Raw genomic sequence first — 17,259 nt, 5'->3', positions numbered from 1 at the left:
GAATTCCCATAGCTTGATCCTACTGGACAAATCCTATTAAGCAGCTGCTGCAGGAAATGTGAGCAAGGAGGGCAGTATCTGGAGGAAACAGGAGTTACTTGCAGCCCAAACATGACTGAGGATGTTCCCTGCTGCCGAACTTATACACCAATTCTCAGACGCCTTCCGCTTAGACAATCAATGTCAAAGTGTGGACAGCTCAGACCTAGCACAGAAGAAGCCTGCTCTCAGCACACACATCGGGTCCTTAGACCTGACAGGTGCAGCTTCAAGTAGAGCCAAATATCCTTTAGCAACATGCAAAATTAAAACCAGACAGCAGCAATTCAATTAGTCGGGAGAATCCATAGCAGCCGCAAGCCTTGTATCTGCGCAAATTGCCGCGATGATTTAAAAAAAAAAAAAATCTTTTGCTAGGTACAAGAAAAAAAAAAAAAAAAAAACACGCATTACACTAATTTTTTTATCATGTGACCTGACCTACATATAACATGGAATAACAACACAAGACTTCTATGTAAGCTCACTTCCAAAGTGCATTAGTAGTCTACTCACTATTGTGTGAGCTAATCAGATATTCATGACATCACCAATCATCATTGTGTGTTAGACAGTGTAAACAATTGTTTGTTTGTTTTTTTGTTAAACCAACGTTCCTCATTGGACAATAATGTCAGACAAACTGTAGAGAGATCAGCCAAAGTGTAGAAGTGTGCACAACATAGGTCAGTGCAATGAAATCCTAAGAGGACATGTGTCTGTATTGTGTAGTTACATGCAACATGCAGATATGTAAAAGATACATAAATAGTGTGTATAGAATGAGCCAAGGAATGTGGAGATGATGTGGCTGTTTAAAGAAACTGGCAAGCTCCATTCTGCTGACAGGGGCCCTTGAAAGCAATCAGTGTATGTTTATCCGAGACTTAAAGCAAGGAAGCACTGACTTCCGGATCGCACGCAACCCCTATGAGACAGGATGGTAGGGGGGGGGGGGGGGCTCTATTTGCATGTTCTCAGGATAGGACAAAACATGTCTGCCTTCTGTTGTACTGTAGCCTGTGTGATTGGGATTGCAAACGGCCCAATGGCCTCGTGAATTGTGTTTAGAGGGAGCGGAGAGGACGTGCAGACTTCACAAGTGCCAGAGTTTGCATCACCACCTAAACTGGTTTACACCCCACAACCAGTCCACTGTGTGCAAAGCCCAACCCTATAAAAACAGGTCTGTTCCACATGAGGGCGACAGCCACGAATTCAAATGTCTACAAGTTCAGACCTGCACTGTGATCAGAGCACAAACTTCAAAGACTCCAGGCTGCAGCACTGGGGGTGAAGCAAGGAAGAGCGGCTGTATACACTGGATGCGACGGCCGACTCCTGGGCAGAAAATAAGCACTTTTTACACACTGCTCCTGGCACAGTTACTGCAGTCACTTCAATTACTCCCAGGGATGTGATCCAGAATGCAGAAGAGGGGAGGTGTGCCGCCTGGAGTAACCTCCCACTCCCCCCAAAATCAGACACTAATTGGACTCTACTGCAAAGCTGTGGTGTATACACAAAGCTCCTTTACTCAATGCAGGCACAATCCTGCTTTTATTACACATTCCAATGACAACACTGACAGGATGCAAATATAAAATAAATGAACAAATGCTCACCCCAATTAAAATCACACAAGTCTGGCCTCAGCATCCCCCCTTAGCATGACAGCAAGTCATGCAAATCCAATTGCATACAGAGGAAGTTCACATTAAAAATTATATATATATATAAACCAGCAAAGTTCTACTGGTCATATTGGAATCTCCAGGCAGTAGCACACAAAACTGGGTGGGTATATTAGTAGTGTTCAATAAACATTCCTATATGTGGGACTAGGCCCAATCTGAGAGTTACCAGGACGAGACTGTCTGGCAGTATAGTGAGATCTTTATCGTCCCATTACCACACCGTAGACGCATTCTGCACATTCTAGGCAAAAGGACAGAGGTGACAAACGTGTGAGGTTATTGTAACTCTGCAGGAGGTGTGAAAGTCAGCTTCATGCAGGGCTGCAGCACAAAGTCACACACACTACCTGTCTCACAAAAGGGAGAGGCCGAGAACACGAACATGTCCTTACTTGGTAAAAAAAAGAGCAAGCTGTATCCACCCCTGATTTAAATTCAGCTGCAATTGCTTATTTACATACACAACCATACACCACAATACTAGCATCGGTCAGCTCAGGCCTTTACAGCATTCATATAACAAATACTTATTGTTGTAACATTCATTATAGCCCCAGCTTCTCCATTGCAGAGTTATTACTTTCTGCACAGTAGTCAAGAGTTAGAGAGATCTCAAGAAGCCCAACGTGCACAACTGAAATCCAGCATTAAAGTGCTGCATTCATCGATTCCCATGCAGAAACGATCGGCCAGGGTATTAAGAGAAAACATATGCCGGAACAATTACAGCAACTAGCTTGTGCCATGTGTGCCACTGCCGATGTGGCACGGATCTTCTTATATAGACCTATTTATACAGACGCAAATAAATATATATATATATATATATATATATATATATATATATATATATATATATATAAAACTAGGGCCCTACACTCCACTCAAGGCATCTGCCATAGACTCTAGAGATGCAGACTGCATTGTAAGCCGATTAGTGGTAATACAGTAATAAAAAGGAATGGACAATAAGAAATTAAAAAATATATCAGAGGCCCTGGAACCCTGAGAAACTGTACTGATGTAGGCACTTAAGGCCCCCATACACAGCACGATGTAAGTGCTATATCGTGCCGTGTATGGGCACGAAATCGTACCCGATATCGTGCTGCGTGCTCCCACGGGGTCGTACATCGCATCCCCAGATCTTCCTGCAGAACCATCTGATCCGGGATGCGAAGTACGATCCCATTCAAATGGAGGAGGGGGCAGCCGGCATATCGTGCGGTCAGCGGGGACCGCACGATTCGTCTGCCGACGCATCGGCAGTCGCCCTGCATGGTGCATCGCATAGTGTATGGGCACCTATATGTACAACATAAATCTATAGAAAACTGATCACGTCCACATTAAATTTAAGGATGAATATTTCTAGCATTGGGCTGCTTTGGAAAGGAAAACTAGGTTTAAATAAATCTCGCTTTTAAAAACCAGCCTTGGAACTTAAATATAGTAGTGATATTAATATTCCCCACCCTGCCTGTGAGCATCCATACTATTTCTGTGTAGCTTCTCTAACATGACAGCACAGTGGAAGATTACTATGCGGCTCCAGGAAACACTGAATCTACCAGTTCTTCAGGATCAACTGATGTCTATCTTTATGCTGGCAGAGGAAGATTGTTTAACTAAAGTGACACCATGATAGGAATGAAGGCATAAATACACTAATATTAGACTGACTAGAAGGCCAAACTGTGCCTATACAAAAGGGTTATATGGGCTTTTTTGTCCCCAATGCCCAGTGACTGGATCGGTCATACGTGACCATACACTTACATACAGATGGGTCCTCATACAACTAGCCTCCTTGAGGTTTAAACAGCCCTTCTAGTTGCGCCGAACGTCTTTCGTCCGACTTTTTACCTTCAAATGAGTTTTATTCAAACAGCGAAACTCTACGTTAGTGTCAGTGGCGGTAACACTAACGTATTGTGTATAGCATGCAGATACCACCCGCAGTCACACACAGAACATAGGCATGCTGCATATCATTTTAATCAGCAGAAGCGGCCATCTATTCACATCGCTGTGCGAATAAGACGCATTTGAAAGGTAAAAAGTTGCACAAAATGACGCCCGATGCTACCAAGTCACACAGAGCTCCCGCATTATGTGCAGCGCAACTTGTAGTGCACGGAGGATAGATGTATTGCACGTGGACACATGTGTACAGACAAATCTGATGAACGGTTTTGTAGCTTTGACCACAGAATGGCTTTCGGTTCGTTGACCAACACTGTATGATGTGTATATACCAGCCTTCATAATGATTATTAATACATGTGATTGGAAAATTGCCTCACATGTGCCTGCGTAGGTTATAATCATCAAATGCAAAGAGAAAGAACGAAAAAAAAACACAACCCCGAACACCCACATCATGTTCACTTTTGCCCACTGGCGGCCAGATATGCCATTCTGAGTAACTGACTATCCGGACTTCTCAAATAGGGAAGAGAATATGAGGGAAGAGATTAAATTTTTAGTGCCGCGATAACTAATGGGTGCCCATCAGAGCAATTCGATTATTTTTGTGCACCCATCGATTATCGAGTTTGTCGCACGCAATTAGACCAGGTTCAGCCACGTAAAGCGGCTAAACCTGGTCTAAAGTCCTGGTTAGGGCAAACATTGGACTTTTTGCACATATCTGCTCGCCACCTCAGGAGGCGGCGAGCAGATGTATGTGCATCTGTGGCATTCTCACTCAAACAAAAAAATAAACCAATTGGATTGATCCGTCGAGCGCCCACTAATTAGCGCGCCGCATAAAACAATTGAATTCCCCTCTAAGTATTATAAAGCTGAGCAAATTACACATTTATCACCCATTGGTAAATGACGTTCCATCAGTTGCTTAAAGTGTTTTTTTTTTTACAAGGGTTCAATTACAAATAAACCCAAGAGGAAAGTAACTATTAGCACTAATGTATAAAAAAACATTTGAGCTGATGAATACACCTGAGCTAGCTGCTAAAGCTGTGTTTACAGGGAATACACCACTTTTATACTTAGGCTTACCATACTAAGGGGGCGATTCAATTCACCAGGAGTGGAATAGAGCCGGGAAGTTTGTGCCGGAGCCATTTAATTCAGCACGCCGTTTAGTCCGGCACTTACAAGAATGCCAGTTCTCGCAACTAAAACCTAGGAGTCTAGTCGTGAGAATCGTCATTTTCCGACTAAAGTTCCAGCTGCGGGGCTTGAGCAGGACAGCCAGCCCGCAGCTGGCACTTTAGTCGGTTTTATCCTCTCACTCTCAGGAGGGTGCGAGAAGAAAATCATTTAGTCGACCTAACAGCGCGCTGAATTGAATAGCTCCGGGACCAACTTCCCACTGGTATTCAACTCCCACCGAATTGAATCACCGCCTACAAGTTACACAGGTTCTGTGGCTGGCTGACTTCAAACCTGCATTTCACCTGGTTTTAATTAGCCACAAAACCTGTGTAATTCATGAGTGTCCTGGTTAAAGGGATAGTATGGTATGCCTACATATACAGCTAGCCTAAAATGCAAGCAAAGGCGATACTGCAAGAGTGGTGGTATAGTGGCTAGCACAAAGTATAATGAATGACCGCGCGTAGAATGTATACAGTAGTAAACAAGTAAGGCGTTAATAGAGAGATCAATACATTCCCATTATCTTTTACAGAAAGCTGACATATTAAGCCATGTGTCAGAGAAAAGCATAATTAAGAAACTATTAAGGCTACAAACTGTCATCCAGGTACAGTTCATGAAAGCTGAAAACGTCTAGAGGACTCAGGGAGGGGCGCGGCGTACATTTACAGTTTATAAAAAGTTTCTGTATACAGACATTAAAGCAGAGCATGTTTTATGGCCCACAAAAACAGAAGGCATAGCTCCCCTATAAATATTGCAGGCCGGCCCGGCATCATTACATCATAATAGAGTTACACGAGTGTCTCCCCACCCCTCGGCTATAAATAAATAGGGACTAATACTGACTCACGTCTGAAGGTTTTACACATTCAGAGAAAATCGCAATATACTGAGTACAAGAGGACAGGATACAGAGTGTCACTTGAATGTAGAAGGCTCTGCCGGGCCACAGTCATTGGATTAACTCCCCCACTCGCCACACCCTGGAAAGTATAGCTGTGATGCACTGGTTACACTGGCAAGGTCTGACTGTATACCAAGCCTCGGGCTGGCGAGCCACTCACCCTGCCCCCCACGCTTCTGAAGGGATTAAGCTCATTTTATGGCCTTTCCAGAACTGCAGAAACTTTTACATACAACACTCATACACAGCAACCAGGGACAATGTCAGCACAATGAATCTAGGCAGTTTCTACATTTCCTCTTACAAAACAGCTGCCTGGCAGTGGCAGACATATCAGAGGGGGGCTGTTATGACACCGAATAACAAAAACACACTATAGGGAACAGAGGTTACCAAACATGGAAATCTGCTATCACTGAGGGCTTAAACCGCCAAGAAATTCATAATTACTAGGTGCAGACAGGCTACATCGTAACAGGTCTGACTGGATAAGCTGGTCTCACCCATCGCTGCTGACCACTAATCAATGTAATATGTTAAATACCACCCGTGTCTATTGTTAAAAAAAAAAAGAAGGATCTCTCAACATCTTAAACAGGAGCCCCTTTTACTTTGATTGCAAATGAAGTCACCATCAGCAACCGGTGATTGGGCAATTCTGAGGGCAGAATTACAAACTTGTAGATGGGAGACACAGGTGGGAAAAACAAAAACCCCCACCGAACGCCACTCACTATATCTTACGCAAAGTATTTTGCAAACCGGGCAACTAGAACATGCCACATTTTAGGCTTACTGGTCTTTGTGTACCAGTTGCCAGCAGAACATTGAGGCAGCAAAAAAACCCAAAAATCTGAAACCACTGAGGCACAGAGCGCATCGTGTCTCATTGATATAATTTGCTTCTAGCAAATTGATTGGCTGCATGCTCAGTACTCCTGATTCAGCCCACAAATGGCTGCGCAGACTTTGGATAGGGATGGGTACACCTGCCACGGATTTATAAGGCATTTTATGATTCAGCCCAGTTGGCAAGCCTTGAGAATGGAATTTATAAGTCACCCCTAACATACTTATATCAAGAGTTTGGAAACCAAGTAGGTATACGGCAAAATGTAGAAATAAACTTCTCCTAGTATGTGCTCTTTGCAGTATCATGTAGTGGACAAATAAAATGCACAATTATGTGATGCATCATCTACAGCAGGGATGGGGAACCTCAGGCCATATAAGGTCCTCGGAATCATTTGGTCTGGCCCTCAAGAGCTTTTTTCTGCTAGCCTCATCTGGCTAGCAGGGTGCCTAGAATGCAGCAGTGCCGCCTGGAGCGTCCCTAGGAAACTTCAGATGGTCACACTGCAGCCCTTACAGCTCCCCAGAGCATCCTCAGGATGCTCCAGGCAGTGCTGTAATCACAGTCAATGGTGACCCCGCCCTTGTGTGATGTCAGAAAGGGGGCGTTGCCTGGGCAGGCCCCGCAAATAATGTTATATATTTTAAAATGGCCCTTGGCAGAAAAAAGGTTCCCCACCCCTGATCTACAGCAACACTGTTTGGCAAAAGGAACTCTGGGGAGTTGGGAATTCAATTAGCTCCATCGCAACCTTACCTGCTAATATAATGCAGGTGTAATCAAAAACAAATTTCTTCTAGTAACATACCTCCCAACATGACCCTCTCCAGGAGGGACACAATGCTCTGGTCCTGGACTTCCCTGGTAATTTATGATTGGTGGAGGCACCAGAGGTGGGGCTGCAGTACAGTCCAAAATTCAAATAGGGGAGTCACACCAACTGCCAGTGAGTCCCAGCCAGTGGTGTTTGGCAGCGTGTGAAATGACAGTTGGTGTGGCTCCCCTATTTGAATTTTGAACTGCGCTGCAGCCCCACCTCTTACCAGGGAAGTCCAGGACCAGAGCATTGTGTCCCTCCTGGAGACGGTCATGTTGGGAGGTATGTAGTAATTACCTTCAAAATGCACAGTCAGAACCGTGTGTTTTATATAATCTTCCTCTACATCGTCTGGTGGACTTCAAACTATACAATATATTGATGGAATAAACTGATGATGGGCATAAGGCTGAATGATGCCACGGGCGATGGGGTGCTGTTATATGCAGCATGTAACGATATGTCGTATGGCAGATCGTGTAGTGTGTATGTGATAAATTGTTACATTGCATGGCCACATCTCTGGGTCGCACTATCGCTCAGATATGTACCCAACTTTACACTGCTGAAGTCTGTTAAATCCAGCAATGATCACTACACCAGGTTCATTCTGCTATGGAACATTTGCAAGCAGCCAGTTATCAAGGGCCTCAACTCTGAACGAGTTTTATCACACACAACGAATGATAAAAGACTTGTTGCATATGATAATGGGGCTCCAGCCAACCAGCTTCTGTCATCTGTTTGAAAAATGACAATTGGGAGCGGATTGGCTGGAGCACCATAAAACTTGTTCATAAATTAGGCCCTTAAGTCTGTATACCCTCACCTTAGACATTCCACAGATCAGTGATGAACAAGCGGCCCCAGGTCCACATATGGCTCTCTCAGCCTACACATACTGCCCCCCCACAGCTCCTCATTGCTTTATTAGCAGATATGTTATTCAATACTTACATGCATGCTTCGGGATTTCCACCGTCAGGATTACGCTGCCACCATTATCAGCGCCAGGATCACGTACCTAACCGGCAATACATAAGCCAAGCGTTCTGTGGGCCCCAGAAGGCAGTGTCTGGGATGCCGGCACATGTAAAATGCTACTTTAAGCTCTTTACAAGCACCGTCAGTACAAATGTAAGTATGATAATTCATCAGGTTTACAATTGTACAGGCTGTGGGTGTAAAATTCTGTAAGTAGCCGTTTACACTTACCGACATCCCAGCGCCTGCCTTTCGGGGTTCCCTTAATGCTTGTCGACAAGCACATTGCATGCCAATTGTATGTTATAATTTGTAACACTGGGTAAAATGCCTGCTATTCTTTTACAGAAAGATGTCCCTTTATTTCAGTAAATATTGTTTTCATTTGTTACTAAGATAAAGGGTAATGTGAGGACCTTTTGAAAGTTAGCGTACCGCCCCTGAAGTGTATACGGTCGTTGTAGCTGCTCTTGCAGCAGTAAGTTGTACTAGGTTCATTTAATACACAAGAACCACCTCAAAAAAACCAAAACAAAAAGGTTGTTCACTAGCAGCCACTGTTTATGCCAAGATGAATGGCAGTCAGGAGCCTCCCAGTAACAGGCGTTCGAGCAGCCCCCGCTGCATCCTTGCGGCTCTAACCCTGTGCTATAGTAACACAATTCAGCCTCCAAATACATCTTGTGCTTCTCCGCCTGGCACTAGCCCAGCCACAAGTTTGAGCAAACACAAATATTACACCCACAGCAATAACCCGAAAAGGAAAGAGCTGGTAGAAGCCAGGTTTGCGGGAGCAGGGAGAGGGTGCTACAGAGATTCTATTCTATTTCTCTTCAGTCTGGGAAATGCTAATTATAGTGATAAAGCAGCAGAGCTTGGAACTAGCAGTAAAAAAATGGAACTGCATCTTTACTGGCACGCTTCGTATATCTGGTTTATTGAAGTTTGGGAAAACAAGCAAAGGGCGCACAAATTTTCTGCTTGGCTGTTTAAAAAAAAAAAAGTGCATAGCTGAGATTCCTGTCCAGCAACCCGAGGGAACAAACCAACTAAAACCGCAGGATAACTTGGACTTTCGCAGCAGCAAATTCAATATTGCTCTGTATACCTTCTTGAGGGCAGGAGATTAAAGAGAAATGCAGCAATACTGGGTAACAGGGCACTCATGCTGCAAGCTTGCTCTGAGGACATGTCATCTGGTGCACAAACCTCAGCCTGCTCCACAGATGTTCACATTCTTACAGTGGCCAAGAGCCGAAACACAAGAGACATTATGAGCGCAGAGACTCTCTGGCTGGCTCTACTTTCAGGCTACCAGACACCTCGCTCTGGGTTGGATTGGGTGTCATGTTATAACAGCCCACTACGTAATGCTGTAGGACCCAGGCAATATAAGGAATATGGCATTTTAGGAATTTGTCTCGCCTTACGTTAAGCTAACAGGGAGGGCAGAGGACGTTCTCACCCCATATAGCTCTCCCCAACTATTTACCTAACTGAAATACAGGTAGGAGAGGCCTTTTAAAAATGAATCTGCAAGTTCCGAGGGCACATACACATTGACCCCAGACTGGAGAGCCAGAACTTGGGTGCCTTATCTGAAACCATTTACTAAAAGGAGAATAGTGGCCAATGTCAAACAAAGATGCAAAGTTTATCAGAAGTGTAGAGAGATTCTGACAGGACAAGACCACAAACCGATGCAGACGCTAAACGGGTTACTGGAGACAAACAAAATACACGGGGAGGGGGGACTCAGTTCAGCACGATGTGCCTCAGTGATTCCCAGCTGCACACATCAGGCACTCACTGTAGTACAGACATCACAAGTTTGCCCTCGCACCTCTACAGGGTGCAAGAGAAAACGTGCGATTCCGCCACGGCACGATCACAAAGCGTTGGTCCGAAAATTGAAAACTCCTTCTTTAATTGTATCTTGCAGCAAAAAATCATTTCATGTCTGTGACAATATGGAAAATACATGTGAATTAGGTCATGTGACAGGCATTGAAGAAGCCAGTCATGTGACAGTGCGTTTACCCTTAAAGCAAATGCCCAACCTAAGTGTTTTTATATGGTGCTGTGTATAGTCTGGTCAGCCTGGAGTTAAACTATTCCTGCTTGCACAACCTAACAAATATAGACTCCTTAACCTATTCCCTCTTGACCAGGCTTTGCTGACACTTGTTAATGATTAAAGCACTGGAAGGTTAAAAGTACAAGCCCATAGTATTATAGACGACACCTGCCAACCTGAGACCAGGTGCCATTCAGAACCTATGTTTTATTCCTACAAATTATGTGCTACCCTGACATCTTGCCTCTATATAAACTGGATACTATGATACTAAGCTAAGCTCGGCAGGCCTCATCTACTGTGAGGGGGTTAATAGCTTTCACCAACAGGCAGTGATCTCAGGCCTTTATCCCAGTGCCATTGGTAGTCACAATCCTGCATATTGCTAGCCCATGTGGACAGGAGAAGAAAATGCAACACCGCAGGTCCGGTCAGCATGTGAAGACAAAGTGCTCTTCTCATGTGTGATAATTGTCTGCCACAAAAAGGCAACTGTGCTGCACTTGGAGAGTCCCAATAAAGAGGCCTTTCAGATGGGAGGAAGACTGTGCCCAGTCAGGGGGGTTTTAAAGCACAAACATGAAAGATTTCCAGGCTCTTCGTTAATAGGTCACTGGTTTCACTTACAACTCCCAAACCAGGTTTGGAGGCACTAAAAAAACTCTTCACTGCTTAGAAAAATAACAGATACACAAGAAAGGGACACAATTGTGCATGTTACACAAATAGCTCACAGACTAACCACAGAAGCCAGAATCTTAAAGGACTTATTCACAACCTTTCAAGAGAGTAGAGGAGGAAAAAAAAAAAGCAGAATACACAGAGTGTTCTATTTATTCAGCTGAACAGATCCTACATGTTCCTTCACCTATACAATTGCAGACTGCCATCCATTAGCAGAGCTAGCTACTTTTAGAAAAGTGGTCTTGTCTATATAACTTGGATTTATCTTGTATCCAATATATACACACAGAGCTCCAACTTAAGAGTCCACCACAGAAGTGTAAACTGTTCCATGCAATGTCATTTTCCATTTTATGTAGACTTCCATCGTGCTGTGTTATAAATATACCCATGGGATAAAGCTTGATTTATATAGATCTATATAGTTACACACACACAGAATGCGTTATGTCTTTAGTGAACATGTTACCAAACCCATATTAATGCCCAAGTATAATAAAAATTCTCTACGCAGCCCTGCCCTGATTGCAAAGCACTGACAATCCAGGCTAAGGGACGTATGCATAGGGCATGGGCTTACCTTTTACAGCATGACAGTTTGGCGACAGTGACCGACGCCCACTCTGGGATATGGAGCCACCCCCCAGCTGCATGTTATATCTGACTTTATATGCACAACTCTCAGCCCATGTTTCACAGATCCCTTGCCACACCCTACAGCAGCTTCAGACACCCTGCAAAGTCACCGAACACCTGTGTATGTCCACCTCACGTTCCAGTGTCCATGTGTATAAATGCCTACATAGTAACTTTTCAAACATAGACCATTCTATAGAAGTGTATACACATGCCATTCATTTATTAGGAACACAATCAGCTAGGAGTTACTGTGTATTATAGTCACAATACACAATAAGATTGACAGTGCATCGTGAGTGTAGTGTCTCAGCAGGCTACATTAGTGTAGATTGCTGTATAAATCTGCCAGCCGGTACAAGCAAGTGTTGTGTAATAAGTTACAGGTTCCTCCCTTTCCCACAGGTGGCTCCACAATGTGTGAGGGCAAACTGCATTGTACAGGCACAGAGTACACTCAGACACAGGAGTTTACAGCCGATGCTGTCATGTGCTGACTATTACATGTGAATACCTTTTTTAAGAGTTAAACGTGAATCTATACAGATGGTATATCACTAGAGAGGCATATATGGAATGTTCCATAGGTCTACAACACAGAATAACACTTTACCGGCATGCCCACGTGACATAACAGGTAGGTTCCATATACAAAAAGCCATTTCAAAACAAATATATAGAGCACACACATTCCACAGATCTTTAGAGAGAATATTTTGGCCATTCACATCAGTCCCTTGCCCCAGTGGAGCTTACAATCTATATTCCCTACCACATGTACACACACAAAACAGGGTTTTCTTTTCAGGAGCCAATTGACATGCCAGTATATTTTTGGATTTTGAGAGGAAACCAGAGTACCCCAAGGTGACCCACGCAAGCACAGGGAGAATATACAAACTCCACACAGTTAGGGCCATGGTGGGAATTGAACACAAGATTTCAGTGCTGTGAAGCAGCAATGCTACCCATTACCCCATCCTGTAACATTGTATAAATAGCCCAAGCATTGGGTGATGACATAATGTGCTGATTCCCCAAGGAAATGCTGTGCAAGTTACAAGTATAGCTATATATTGCAGGCAGTTACATGTCATATGCAATAAGTGTGTGTGTGTTGTTTCATCCAAGGTCAGGTAGTGCAGAATAGGTTATATGGTACAGTATTTACCTCTATATGCTGCATTGTAAATTATATATAAATACACACACACACCTCATATCCTTAAATTGCCCAGCTACACCTGGCCTATTATATATTACATACACTTACTACAGGGCCAAATAGGGATACAATATAGGCATATACTTATACAATAGGTCAGGTGTGACTGGGCAATATAGGGAAACAAAATATATATATATATATATATATATATATATATATATATATATATAGCTGGGTGATAAAGGAATAGTGTAGGTATATCTAACATATATCATGTTACATATACTAGTGGCCAGGTGCAGCAGGGTGATGTAGGACTACACTGTGGGTATATATAATATATATCTCGTGTTACATATACTAGGGAGCCAGGTGCAGCAGGGTGATACAGGAACAGTGTAGGTATACATCTCATGATATATCTATCTACAGTGCTACTGCAAGGTGATATACAGAGTGGTGCAGGAACGTGCTCACCTTGCGCTGCTGTTTCTCCCAGGCCGGGTCGAGCAGCAGGTCCCGGTCCCATTCATCAACCTGCTCCATGTATCCAGAGTCTCCTCCGTAGGCGCCCTTGTTGTTGGGAGCCCCGCCGCCAGTATTGTGATAGTCCACCATGGCGGACCGGAGAGTGCGGATCTCGGGGGGGGTGATGCGGCTGCGTGTTCTCTCCGGTGTGTGAGCGGCGGGTGTCTCTCCTTCCCTGCGATCAGTGCCCGAGTGCGCATGCGCCGTGCACGTCCCGCACCACCACAGCGTCAGTACTCGCTCACCTCAACTCGGCCCGCCAATGGGAAGCGCTGCTGCGAGGGGGCACGCCCACCCAGACAACTGCCCAATGGTAGAGGGTAAAGGGTGTTTCCCGCTCGGAAAACCGCCTTTCCACAGAGCTGCTCAAGCCACGCCCACCCTTCACTGAGCGGCAATTTAAAGAACGGCCTAGGAGGCGGGCGCCTGTCACGCCCTCTGACGTCATCGGCCACACCCAATGTCAGAGTATAATCATATAAAAGTGAGGGAGCGCCGAAAGCGGCTGACGAGTGACGACTCCGAGCTACTTCTCCCGCTCTTATCTATTGCTGCTGCTACGCTGCCAGGTGTCCCTGTGTATGTGTGTGTGGGGCTGAGGAGCCACACCCTGCTCCCACCCATATGTATATGTGTGTATGTATATATATATATATATATATGTGTGTATATATATATATATATAAAATATCTGACTGAGGGCTTGATGTATTCAGTGGTGTACAAAGATTATGCACGGTGCCTGTGACTTCTCACAGATTCTTAAGTGTGAAAATTGTCAATGCCGGTGTAACCCCGTTGCGCAGTAACGTGTGACAGACTTAGCAAATTTGCATATCTGACCGGTGTCGGCTGCGTACACAATAGGTCAAACAGCCAACCTATCTACCGATAGGTAAGTATATACACACCAATTTGCCCGATGTGTCGGGTTTGACAGCTCAAATGCATTTTGCTCGCCGAGTTGTGCTGCCAAATACCGTCAGGTCCTGCAGCATGTGTACGGGCAATTGGCAGGTCGCCCGTACAGACCAGCAGATGAAGACATATATTACAGATACAGTCAGATGCATAAATATTGGGACATTGACAGAATTTTCATATTTTGGCTTCTATTCACCACCACAATGGCTTTGAAATGAAACAAACATGATGTGCTATAACTGCAGACTTTCAGATTTAATTTGAGGGTAATTACATCTAAATAAGGTGTAGGAAGTACAACGGTTTCTATATGTACATCCCACTTTTTAAGGGGCCAAAAGTAATGGGACAAACTAAACTCCTAAATCTAACTGGAATGCATAGACATCACCAGACGCTGTGTTTCATCCCTGGTGATGCTCTGCCAGGCCTCCACTGCAAATGTCTTCAGTTCCTGCTTGTTCTTGGGGCATTTTCCCTTCAATTTTGTCTTCATCAAGTGAAATGCATGCTCAATCGGATTCAGGTAAGGGGATTGACTTGGCCATTGCATAACATTCCACTTTTTAGCCTTAAAAAACTCTTTGGTTGCTTTTGCAGTATGCTTTGGGTCATTGTCCATCTGCACTCTGAAGCGCTGTCCAATGAGTTCTGAAGCATTTGACTGAATATGAGCATATAATATTGCCCGAAACACTTCAGAATTCATTCTGCTACTTTTGTCAGCAGTCACATCAATAAATACAAAGGAACCAGTTCCATTGGCAGCCATACATGCCCATGCCATGACACTACCACCACCCTGCTTCACTGATGAGGTGGTATGTTTTGGATTATGAGCAGTTCCTTTCCTTCTCCATACTCTTCTCTTCCCATAACTCTGGTACAAATTGATCTTTGTCTCATCTGTCCATAGGATGCGGTTCCAGAACTGTAATGGCTTTTTTAGATGTTGTTTGGCAAACTCTAATCTGGTCTTCCTGTTTTTGTGGCTCACCAATGGTTTACATCTTGTGGTGAACCCTCTATATTCACTCTTGTGAAGTCTTCTCTTGAATGTTGACTTTGACACATATACACCTACCTCCTGGAGAGTGTTCTTGATTTGGCCAACTGTTGTGAAAGGGTTTTCTTCAGCAGGGAAATAATTCTTCTGTCATCCACCACAGTTGTTTTCCGTGGTCTTCCGGGTCTTTTGGTGTTGCTGAGCTCTCCGGTGCGTTCTTTCTTTTTAAGAATGTTCCAAACAGTTGATTTGGCCACACCTAATGTTTTTGCTATCTCTCTGATGGGTTTGTTTTGATTTTTCAGCCTAATGATGGCTTGCTTCACTGATAGTGACAGCTCTTTGGATCTCATATTGAGTCAACAGCAACTGATTCCAAATGCAAATGTCACACCTAGAATGAACTCCAGACCTTTTACCCGCTTAATTGATAATAAAATAACGAGGGAATAGCCCACACCTGTCCATGAAATAGCTTTTGAGTTGATAGTCCCATTACTTTTGGCCCCTTAAAAAGTGGGAGGCACATATAGAAACCGTTGTAATTCCTACATCGTTCACCTGATTTGGGTGTAATTACCCTCAAATTAAATCTGAAAGTCTGCAGTTAAAGCACATCTTGTTTGTTTCATTTTGAAAGCCATTGTGGTGGTGAATAGAGACCAAAATATCAAAATTCTGTCAATGTCCCAATATTTATGCACCTGACTGTATATTGGCCATCTGCTGTGCTGCACAGAACGGATATGCCAGTGAATGACGTCGTATCCGCTGTACACACCCGGCGATGCAATATAGATAAATCGCCCATTCAAGCGAATGGGCGATATAGATCTATCAGTGTGTACCCAGCTAAAGTCTGCTGGAGGATCCGATCTACCCATCATCAGCACACCATTGGGCGAAACATCGACTCCCATGGCAGCTCTTCCCTGGTGCAGTCACCCTTGTAACTTTCTAAAGCTGTTGCCACAGTGCTGTGAGAGAGATCGCAGGCGCGTGCTGAAACGTGGCCATGGCAAATCTTGTTTTTTTTTGCGAAGACTTTAGGTCACCTCCCAGTCTCCACCATGATTGTGGGGGGAGAGTCGTCCCTTTGCCTAAGGGGGTTACGACGCCCATGCACTCACTATACCAAATATGTAAACTTCCCAGGTGTCCTAGTCCAAGAAGAGCTGCAATACGCTCCAAGTATACATCAGCAGAAAGAAGAAAATATGTTTGCCACTGTACATGGTTTATTATTTTCAGTAGCATTATGGGGGTTTTGCTGTGACCTTTTTATGTTTACTAAGGGCAGTCTTAAGGAAGATAGAGAAGACATAATGGGGATAAGTATGAATGGGTAGGCACAATATATGCAGACAGAATAAAAGGGACCATACAATACAGGTGCAGACGGGATGTAGTTTATAAACCGTTGGACTAAATGCCACCGGTTTATATCCTGACAGCAGAAGCCCAACAAGGGACTTAAAATAGGCGTTGAAATACAGACACCTCTCTTAATCCCGGCGATGGAATTCCAAAGAACGCCAGACCAATGGAAGTTAGTCCGGCCGTCGTTAGCACTTAGCCCGTTGGATTAGCTTTAGGCACCCCCAGGGAGACTTAGGGTTGGGCACCCGCCAGGAAGGGTTAGACTAGGGGAAGGGGGGGTTATGGTTAGGCACCACTGGGGAAGGTTAGGTTTAGGCACCCCCGGGTGGGACTTAGGGTTAGGCACCACCCCGGGAGTTTTAGGGTTAGGCACCCCTAAGGGATGGTTAAATGGGGGAGAAGGGTAGCATTAGGGGACTTAACTGCTCTGTCA

At 44.3% G+C, this 17,259-nt stretch overlaps 1 protein-coding gene across 2 annotated transcripts in view; it reads right to left on the bottom strand.

The window, feature by feature from the left end:
* The window catches only part of ACTN4 (actinin alpha 4), a 40,188-nt gene extending 26,407 nt beyond the window's left edge, over nt 1-13,781 (bottom strand). The window contains exon 1 of one of the 2 annotated variants that reach the window (XM_088477032.1): nt 13,466-13,781. In XM_088477032.1, coding sequence (XP_088333158.1) covers nt 13,466-13,606 — 141 coding nt within the window. In that variant the 5' untranslated portion in view covers nt 13,607-13,781. The remainder of the gene's footprint in view (nt 1-13,465) is intronic. The other variant, XM_088477031.1, reaches the window with a different exon arrangement.
* Nucleotides 13,782-17,259: the final 3,478 nt, after the last annotated feature.

Source organism: Taudactylus pleione, unplaced genomic scaffold (genome assembly GCF_031769625.1).
Source record: "Taudactylus pleione unplaced genomic scaffold, aTauple2 ptg000199l, whole genome shotgun sequence".
NCBI classification, from domain to species: Eukaryota; Metazoa; Chordata; class Amphibia; order Anura; family Myobatrachidae; genus Taudactylus; species Taudactylus pleione.
The sequence above is the reverse complement of the archived record's forward strand: the minus strand, read 5'-3'. Positions and strand labels throughout refer to the sequence as shown.